The 9738-nt window shown below is 45.5% G+C and overlaps 1 protein-coding gene across 2 annotated transcripts in view; it reads left to right on the top strand.

The window, feature by feature from the left end:
* Positions 1-3699: 3699 nt before the first annotated feature.
* The window catches only part of SLC12A2 (solute carrier family 12 member 2), a 53483-nt gene continuing 47444 nt past the window's right edge, over positions 3700-9738 (top strand). For both annotated transcript variants that reach the window (XM_058864982.1, XM_058864981.1), the window contains exon 1: positions 3700-4337. In XM_058864982.1, the coding sequence (XP_058720965.1) occupies positions 3837-4337 (501 nt within the window). In that variant the 5' untranslated portion in view covers positions 3700-3836. The remainder of the gene's footprint in view (positions 4338-9738) is intronic.

Here is a 9738-nt window from a genome sequence, read left to right as displayed (position 1 = left end):
AGTCTAAATGACCAGAACATTCATAATGGCATAATGCATTTTCCAGTGTTTCACATTAATTATCACTATTATCATTATTATTATGAGCCCTATGAAGTATCTGGTGAAGCTAGCAAATGGCAAGTTCAAAGCAGAAAAAGGAGACAGTTTGTCAAAGGAAACTGAAATCTTCCACAGCTCCTCCCTCCTCCATTTCTAAAGAAAAAAACCCAGTTACTAATGTTCTGTGGTAAACAATCTTGGCCAGAATAGGAGTAATTTATTGCTTGTTTTTATTTAATGTGTTATGCTGTTTTCTTTACTAATTATACCCAAACTCTAGTGCAGTGCTGTGTTAAGCAGTGGTATGTCAGAAACCATTTAATTATGAGCTTAAAGTGAATAATCTTTTCTTTTTCCCCCTCAAAGTGTATTTCTTACTATAGATCAAATTTTAATCGGCAGTTAATAGGAATTTGTGTGCCCTTTATTCTCCCTTACAGTTACAGAATCTCTCACCCTTCTCATGGGTTACATGAAGTCTCAGAACCCTGATGAAGACTTGGTTCATTTTCCTCTTGCTGTTGTTGCCAGGTCCCCATACAGTGGTAATTCCTTATCTTTTTGATCCTTTTAAATCTGAGAGGTTTGCATTTTCTTCATCCATCTTTTCCTCATGTCCTCCATTCTCTTATCTTCCTTGAGGGCTGTAGTAGCATCCTCAACTTTTTGTTTTCTTCCAAAGCCAAGAGTTTAGTGTTATCTCACATTTATACAACCACAGAACCACAGAATGTTAAGAACTGACGCCAGGCAGTGCCATGGGCCTTGCAGACGTAGCCAACACACATCCACTCATCCATGAAGAGTGTCCTCTAAAATATCTAAATACTGCAATATGATCCCACCATTATCAAGTGTATGACATTCATGAGATTTCACAAGCTGCTTCCCTCCTCTGTTTTCACTAATTTATACAGGGAACTGACAGAAGTTGCCACTTCCAAGTCTAAACTGTTTCCAAACACTTTATCAAATGACATTCTATGCAGATGTTGATCAAGAACTGTTTATGTCTGCTTATGAAAAAGGTACAGTGGATTTTCTTTGCATATCATCTGTAGTTTAGGTGCTGTTTACTTTCAGTTCTGAACAAAAATCTTTTATTTTGACTCGATCCCTTTATCATCCACTGTTTTTCAAGTCCTTGCACCTAGACAAAAGTAAAAACTTCACCATGGCCTAATATTTTATTTTCCAGTTTCAACACAGATTTTATTTGCTTTACACTCTGAAAATTGGCCAAATGTTTCAAATATTTTATCTTTTTTTTCTTTTTTAATTTGTGCATCTACCAAAGAATGTCTCCAACTATTTTGAAGTATATGATTTCTACTGTTTTTGTAGAACACTGTTTAAACAAGGAAGGATCAGTGTACCCACCTTTTTAATCTACTGAGGAATCCTCAGTTTTTTTAGGCATGTACACATCCCTAGAATTGAAATACTTCTTCCTCTAATTGTTATGGAAAAGCAAGCTTTGTTTTATAGTTCCAGTCATTTTCTGTTGGATGACGTCACCAGGTTTGTTGTTAATTGAAATAAAACAGTAGAGATGTGGTGAGCAAGAAGATGGATGTTGGCACTCAGAGTTTGCTAGGCAGAGGGGGAAAATATACAAAACTGCACATCAGGGGAAAAAAAAAAAGATTTGGAACCCAGCAGTACCAACTAAAATGTCACTGAAATAAAGAGGTGGCATTGCTCAGGAGGCCTGACTGAAGTGAATGTTTGCTTGATGAATTTTAGCACCCTAAAATATGGAGACATAGCCCACCTCTCCTGATATTCCATGAGCTGCTACCTTAAAGTATAAAGACAACAAAAATACATAAGGAAAAATCACTGGTGAGTCCCTGTTTAAGTTTTGACTATGGAGGCTGAAGTATTTTCCTTCCATCTGAGGTTTCTTTTCACAACCTCAGAGACAAATTCATATGCTTTAATGGATTATCCAGGCACTTGTTCCAGTAAGAGTGAGGAGGCAGAACGGCTTCACTTTTCAAATTAAAGAACCATGTATGCTTCTGGAGAAAGAATAAACTTTAAGAGAACAGGGACAAAAAGCTGCAGCAGAGGAGACAGAGAGAGGCATTACTGACATTAGATCAATTATGCAAGTGGTTTTTACAGTGCACTTGGCAGAGATCCAGAGGCTGGAAGGTAAAAAAGGGGGATCTGGGGAGGGGAATGTGAAGGAGCCAGGGGTGTGAGGTGTGCAGGGAATGTGTGAGGAAGCGGGGAATGTGCGAGCAGATCCAAGGGCAGTGAGGATGATGGGGACACTGGAGCATCTCTCATGTGGACTGGTGAGGGAGCTGGGCCTGTTCAACCTCGAGAAGAGGCAGCTGAGAAGGAGCCCCATCCTTGTTTATAAATATGGAGACAGGAGTGCCAGGAAGGTGGACTTTGGCTCAGTTTGGTGATGGTCAATCACCAGGGCGAGAGAAATGGCAGGAACTGATGAAAAGGAACATTCCACCTGAGCATGAAGAACTTCTTCCCTGCATAGTGACCGAGCATGGGAACAGATTGTCCAGGGAGGGTGTGGAGTCTGTCTCTGGAGAAATTCCAGAGCCGTCTGGACACAATCCGGTGCCATGTGCTTTGGAATGACCCTGCCTGAGCAGGGAGATCGGACCAGATGACCCAGTGTGGTCCCTTCCAGCCTGATCCAGTTTTGTGGGGTGGCTGAGGAACTGGGGGGTGTGAGGGAGTTCGTGGGTTGTGTGAAGAACGGGGGGTTTGTTAGGGAATCTGGGCGGGGGTGTGTGAGAGCTCTGGGGCTGTGTGTGAAGAACAGGAAGAATGTGAGGGGACCTAGGGGAGTATGAGGGGTCCGAGTGGACGTGTGAGGTACCAAAGCATTCAAGAGCTCTGGGTGTGTGTACGAGGGAAACTGGGAGCGTTTATGAGGGTCCCAGGAGGCGTGTGAGAGGTCCGGGGATATGTGCGTGCGAAGAATCAGGAGGTGTCTGAAGAGATCTGGGGGTATGTATGAGGAGTCCGGCGGTGTATATGAGAGATTGGGGGTGAACTGAAAGGATCTGGGGGTGTGTATGGGAGGTCCGGGGTACATGAGGGTTCCGAGGCTGTCTGAGAGAATCACGGGGTGTCTATGGGAGGTCCGGGGGTCTGTGAAGGTTCCCGGGCTGTCTGAGAGGATCAGGGGGTGTCTATGGGAGGTCCGGGGGTCTGTGAAAGTTCCGGGGGTGTCTGAGAGGATCAGGGGGTGTCTATGGGAGGTCCGCGGGTCTGTGAGGGACCGGGAGGTGCCTGAAGGGTCTCGGGGGCTCCCGAGGGGTCCGGGCTCTGTGAGGCACCGCGCGGTTCCGAGCGCCCCCGCGCTCCTCTCGCGAGACGTGGCGGCGGCCGGCGGGGCTGTGCCGGGCGGGATCGCGGCGCGGCCCCCCCGCCCCTCCCAGCGCCGCCGCGGGGCGGATGCGGCGGGGCCGCCATAGTGCGGGCGGGAGGAGCCGCCGCCGCCCGGCCGGGACGCGCTCCCGCCGCCCCCCTCCGCCGCAACCGGGAGCGGGCGGAGCCTGCGCGGCGCCGCCGGTTTTTCCCCCCTCGCATCCCTCCTGCCGCGCCAGCCGGGGAAGCGACCGCGCTCCTGCCTGGGCAGAGCGGGATCGGGCGGAGGGACCGGAGGCACCGTCACCTGGCGCTGCGGCGGGGGCGGGGCGCGGCGCTGTGTCTGCGGCAGCCCCGGGGCGCTGCTCGGCCGCTTAAAGCAGCGGAGCCGCCGGCCGGGAGGGGTGTTCGGAGCAGTGGCGGCCGCAGAGCAAGGGGAAGGCATGGAGGGCAAGGAGCTGGCGGCGGGGTCCGCGGGGGATGAGGGCTCCAAGGATGCGCTGGGCAAGCCGCTCGGTCCCACGCCGAGCCAGAGCCGCTTCCAGGTGGACCTGGTGGCCGAGGGGCCCCGCAAGTCGAGCGGGGACGTCGGCGTGGCGGATAAGGGAGTCGAGGAAGCCAAGGGCAGGTTTCGGGTGAACTTCGTGGACCCGTCGGCCGGCGCCGAGAGCCCCGGCGAGCCCGGGGGAGGCGGCTCGGAGGGCGGCAATGTGAGCGGCGTCCAGAACGGCGGCGATACGGTGATGAGTGAGGGCAGCCTGCACTCGGGCGGGCACCACCACTACTACTATGATACCCATACCAACACCTACTACCTGCGCACCTTCGGCCACAACACCATGGACGCCGTGCCCCGCATCGACCACTACCGGCACACGGCCGCCGACCTGGGCGAGAAGCTGCTCCGGCCCAGCCTGGCCGAGCTGCACGATGAGCTGGACAAGGTGAGAGGCGGCCCCCGGGCTCCCCCGGCTCCGGGGGTGCAGCGGCTCCTCGGAGCGTGTCGGCAGAAAAGCTAAAAAAAAAAAAAATTAAAAAAAAAAATAGTCGAAAGCTCGCCGAGCCTCGAGGAGGCGCAAATAGCGCGGGTGCATAGCTTGCGTCTCAGTTATGTTATTTTTTTTTTTTTGTCTTTTCGTGACGCAGTGGTATACATCCTCCCCCCCCGACACACACACGTGCTTTTGGGAGATGGTCCCCCAGTGCGAGAGGTGGTTTAGATCTGTAGGTCTGTTCTCCCCGTCACCGAGCGGGATCTCTTACAGGTTTTCCACTTCCAAATCTCCGCCAGCAGATAGGGTATTAATTCGGGGGCTCGCCATGGGAACTAGTCTGGGAAGGGGAGTGAAAACATTTGGAAGAGACGCTGAAAAAAATAAATAAAAAAAGAGTAAATAAATAAGGATGGGCTAGCTTTGGTAGCAGCCGGAGGTTTTGTCTCTGCGGCGCCGAGGCAGAGCCCGCTGGATCCGATGGGATCAGGGTCGGATGCTGCTGGATCTGCACAGGCACCGATCCTGAACGAGCCTTCCCAGGGCTGCTCGGTGGCCCCTGCGCCGCGGTCAAGGCTTGAAAAATTTCGGAGCTGTGCGTCTCAAGCTTTTTTTTTTCTATTTTGGACTACGAGTCTGCGTGTTACTTGAGACGAGTTGACAGTGAGAGCCTTCTTTGCATTGCCCGCTGTCTTGGCTAGACGACGGGTTTTAGCTGAACGCAGAATTAATTTCCCAGACTGTTTTTTTTTTCTTTTTAAACTATCATCACTAAACTAACGCTAGATAAAGATGAAGCTCTTGCAGTGCTGTTTTCTCAAAGTTTGAAAATTGGTGTATGGCTGTTCCCAGAAGCCTGTGTTTTAAGTGGGGTCTTTCTGCTGAGTATAGGGAAATGAAATGCATGGGCCACATTCCGAGGAAGTGAAGAGTATTTTGTTTTCAGAACTTTTTTTTTTCATCCCACCTTGCACTCCTTGTAGGTGCAGTTCCATGAAGACGTGGGTTCTTAACAGATTTACCTGTTTCCCGCCATTATTAGGCTGCTTAGTGCATCAGCACTGATATGTGGCTTTTGGGGATTTTTGGGGTGGGGGGGGTCGTGGTGATTGTTCAGGTGTATTTTTTGACACTGACTGTGGAATTGTTCCAATATAACTGGTAGATGTATTATAAAGATACTTGTTTATGACATCTGAGGTGTCAAATTTTAATTACTAACACTAACTGCAAATTACTCCTGCCTTCCAGGTCCCCTTTTGATGGAGCTAAATGATGATCTGTGGTCTGATTCTCAGTTAGTATGAAATCGAAATTGGCAATTACTGCCATGTGTTTGGACTTGGGTAAACTATAAAACACACATATATGTGAAACCACATTGGTTTTCTGTCCTCCTGCTCCCCCAAATTTCTGACCCCTTGTCCATGATGGGATGACCAGGTGTTGGATACTCAGCTTTGTAAGCAGAACATTTCTTGAATTTATAAGGTTGGCAGATAGGTTTTTCAGTGTGCTCATGTTGCAGCACTCTGAAAAGCTCTTTGACAGCGTTAAGATATTTCACAATATAATATATTCTGGAACTGTAATTTCTAAAATTGTAATTTCTTTATTACAAAGAAGTTCATGGCGAGGAATTTTCTATGTAGTCTGTGGCATAGAGGAGTGGTAGACAATCTAATTACAGGGTCATTATTAAACTAGTTTCATAGTGAGCATCAGTTAAGTCAAATTACTAATTTCTTAAATGTCATTATTTGTTCTGCAGTGTGGATAGATGTACATGTGAAAGTTCTTCTTTTAAAGTCATGTCCTGTCTCCTTGGCCCCCTCCTCCCATAAAATAAATATTGGGGATGGAATATGGAATTTTGGTTGCATTTGATATTGCTAAGTATTAGCTTTTAAAAACGTCGTGTTATAAACTTCAGAATTTTAAGTTGAAGTTCAATGGTGGAGTATCTTATTTTGTCACAGGATGTTTAACATCCAAAGCAATTAAAGTGTTAGCAGCTACTTAAGTTTATATGAAGAAGGGAAGCCATTATTTTTGCTTCCAACTTAGCAAAACACTTTCCAAGATAAAGCTGTGAACACAAAAGCTTTTAATAAGGGTGTGTTGTGCATGCTAATAGCATTGGATACCTACATTCCTGACAATCTCAGGAGTATGAAATACATCTCATCTCCCACATTATGTACTTGGTCTGTGAACACAGAGCCCTGATGACTTTTGAATCAAGATGGTGCTGTACTTTTACGAGGAAGATGTTCCCAAAGCTATTATGCTTGTTTTTACTGTTTCCAGGGGGCTTATTGTCTCCATTCTCAAAGTGACTTCACTTCCTGCTGACTAGCCGGTCTCTACTGTTGAATAACACTTGGAAAAGTATCTTACCAACTTTCAGTAATGTGAAGAATTAACCTTACTCTTTAGCTGTGGATTTTGTACCAATTTATCAGGTACAGCATGTCCGTGTAAGGCAGTTGGTACAAGCATCCTAGTACCCTTACATAAAATTTGCACTTTGTGAATACCTATTGTTGTGCCTCTGCTCTTGACCCAGTGCATCAAGAGTGGCAGGAACTTTGTGTACAGAATGATCCAAAACTGTGTACCAGCAGTATGGTTCACTGCTTTGAATGCAGCTATTTTATCCAGCAGTTAGAGTCCGTGCTATTCTGTTTGCTTTTAATAGGTAGATAAATGTGAGGCAGTGTTGGAGCATTGTTGATGCCAGTGCCAATTATAGAACAGATTTTTCTTTTTTTCCCTTTAGCTTTGTTTAGAAGCTTCATCTGTCTAACACTTCTACTGATACTGTTCTCACAGAAAAGCAGTGTTGGAAGAAGAGTGTTTGAGGAAGACACACACACACATGTACTGGAGAGGTCCCATTTCACAAGGGTTTGTCCTGCAGTCCTGGTGGGATAGGTGTTTGTTGGTCATTCCAGCAGCAGCTTTTCTCACAAGAAAGGGATTGTTTTTGAAACTGCCTGTGGAAACACAGCTGAATGATGCTGCGGTACCCTGAGGTGGATGAATTGCATAACACTGGTCTTGGTTGATCATATTAAACTCCAGGTGAGGGGTCTTGTCTTAGTATATCATTGCCTACAGATAACTAAGGTGATCAGTTTGTTCCTTACCCACTTGGTATGTATTGATGTCTGCATTAGAGAGATGAGAGAGAGAATTTGGTGATGCTGTTGCAGTTGCTATCTTGTAGATAAAAAGAATGTGTTGCAGGAGCTCTGGTCTCCAGAGATGTTGAGGTGAGAGGATGTTTATTAGCGAAAAAGTCGGGGGGAGACGTCAGCATGTCATGCATGACATGCAGGTTTTTCTTGCAGTGGTGTCCCCTTCCTTCTTGAGGGGGATCTTCTTCAGACAATGGGAAGACTGAAAGCGTTCTTGCTTTTCTTAACTTTTTTTACTGTCTTCAGCTTTTTGTGGGTCAGTTACATCTGTACATAAAGGTACAGCCTGTAGAAATACCGCACATGCTTTTGTGTTCCTCAGTTTATCAATACCCTGTCAAAATATCACAGACCTTATTGTTCTGACAAGTGTATACCCTTAGAGTATTGAGACCTGTACACTGTGGTCCACTGAAATAATTTAGGATTTTTCTGTACAGCATTGAGTTAATTGGGGAGCTTATGTTTTTTCCTTAGGACTAGATCTCGCTGTATAGAGCGTTTCTGATTTGATCTTTGTGCAGTCCCTCGCAGCTGTGGTGAGTGGATGTGGTGTGAACCAAGCCCTCTGCTGGCAGCTCTGTTCTGCTGTCTGTTAAATACTCACCGGGAGCCCTGACAGGGTAAGGCACTGATCTCAGAGGAAGATCCTTACACCACCTCCACACCCCCCCTTCCCCCGATCAAATTATAAATCAAAACAAAAAGAAATCCCAAAGTATTTAAAAACACAAGTGTGCTTTGCTTCCTCCCACGCAAAAATCTGTGCACCTGTCATCTGCATTTAGAGACAGGTGTAAGGAAAAAAGGCAATTGCTGGTAGTCCTGATACAAATTGAGGTTTTTTTTGTTTGCTTTTACTCAAGTTGGATGACTGTAATTGTTTTCAGTTATCTTTCTGGCTTTGTAAAGTATTTTCTCAAGCACTGCAGTTTTTCCTCTGACCTGATGACTTCAAATGTTTAACATAAGCACAATGAAAAGGTCTGTGTATGGCACTGCTTTCTAATGAAAATGTATTCTGTCTTGAGAATGTTAAACAGCTGCTGCACCTCTAATATTTGTTTTTATTTTCTTTCAGTTTGTGGTTTATGTTTGCTTAGCCTGTAACGAAGGCAGAACTCAGCTAAAGATACACTTGAGGCTAAAAGATGATTGTAGGGTATCAAGTTAGCTGACCCTGTTACATAAGGTGTCTCTTTAAAAGCTCCTTCATTTCACTCTCATGGAAGATTGAGACCCTCTTGCTGATAGTTTTTATTGCACTACCTTGATGAATCTTGTTTATAGTTTGTTTCTTGAGTTCCTGTTACTTTAAATTACGTTTCCTTCTTGCTGTCCTTCATATATGCATGCAGAATTTGAATCTTCTTTCTGAAGTTCACTGTACCAAAATAAAACAAGAGAAGCTCTCTTAGTCTTGCTCTCAGTGCTGTTGTGTGTCCCAGAAGCCTATAATTGGTCCATGTTCTTTCATCACTTTTAAACAGCAGTGACCTTAATGCACCTGTACTCTGTGAGGCTTTACTTGCATCATGCAGGGGGATGTTTTTATGCTTTTTCGGCCTGTGTTGAGAATACTCACCTTGCTTATCCTGATACCCCACTTAAGCAGAACCATTTTTATCAGGGAAAAAAATGAGTGTACTGCTATGTTTGGGGTAGTAAATTATATTAGTGTTCAAGGGTTTGTATTTTGTAAAGACTTGGTATAATTTGTATTTTTATGTTGCTTGATGCTTGTATCTCTTGCGTCTTTGGTAACTCTTTAGCCAGAACACCTGTGGAATGTTAATAAACATCATTCTTACTACTTTTTTTTTTTTTTTTTTTTAAATGTCCCAGGGAAGCTGGAAATAACTGAACCTTTAACAGCTTATATAGCTCACAGCACAAGTGTGGACTGCTGCTGAAAGGGGTGAACTTTTTGCTGTCACAGATCTTAGTTGGATCTGATACAGATCTGATCTGGTTTACAGAAAGCAAACAGCCCCTCAACTGCAAACTTGAACTGCATGTGGTGATTCAGTTCCTTGTTCCAATACTTAAGAGATATCCACAGTCTTTTTACTGCACACCAGGCATTAATAAAAACGTTTGAGTGTGCGCTCCTAATACACATATATTCATTTACTTAAAAATTTTATATA

Source organism: Poecile atricapillus, chromosome Z (genome assembly GCF_030490865.1).
Source record: "Poecile atricapillus isolate bPoeAtr1 chromosome Z, bPoeAtr1.hap1, whole genome shotgun sequence".
NCBI classification, from domain to species: domain Eukaryota; kingdom Metazoa; phylum Chordata; class Aves; order Passeriformes; family Paridae; genus Poecile; species Poecile atricapillus.
The sequence above is the reverse complement of the archived record's forward strand: the minus strand, read 5'-3'. Positions and strand labels throughout refer to the sequence as shown.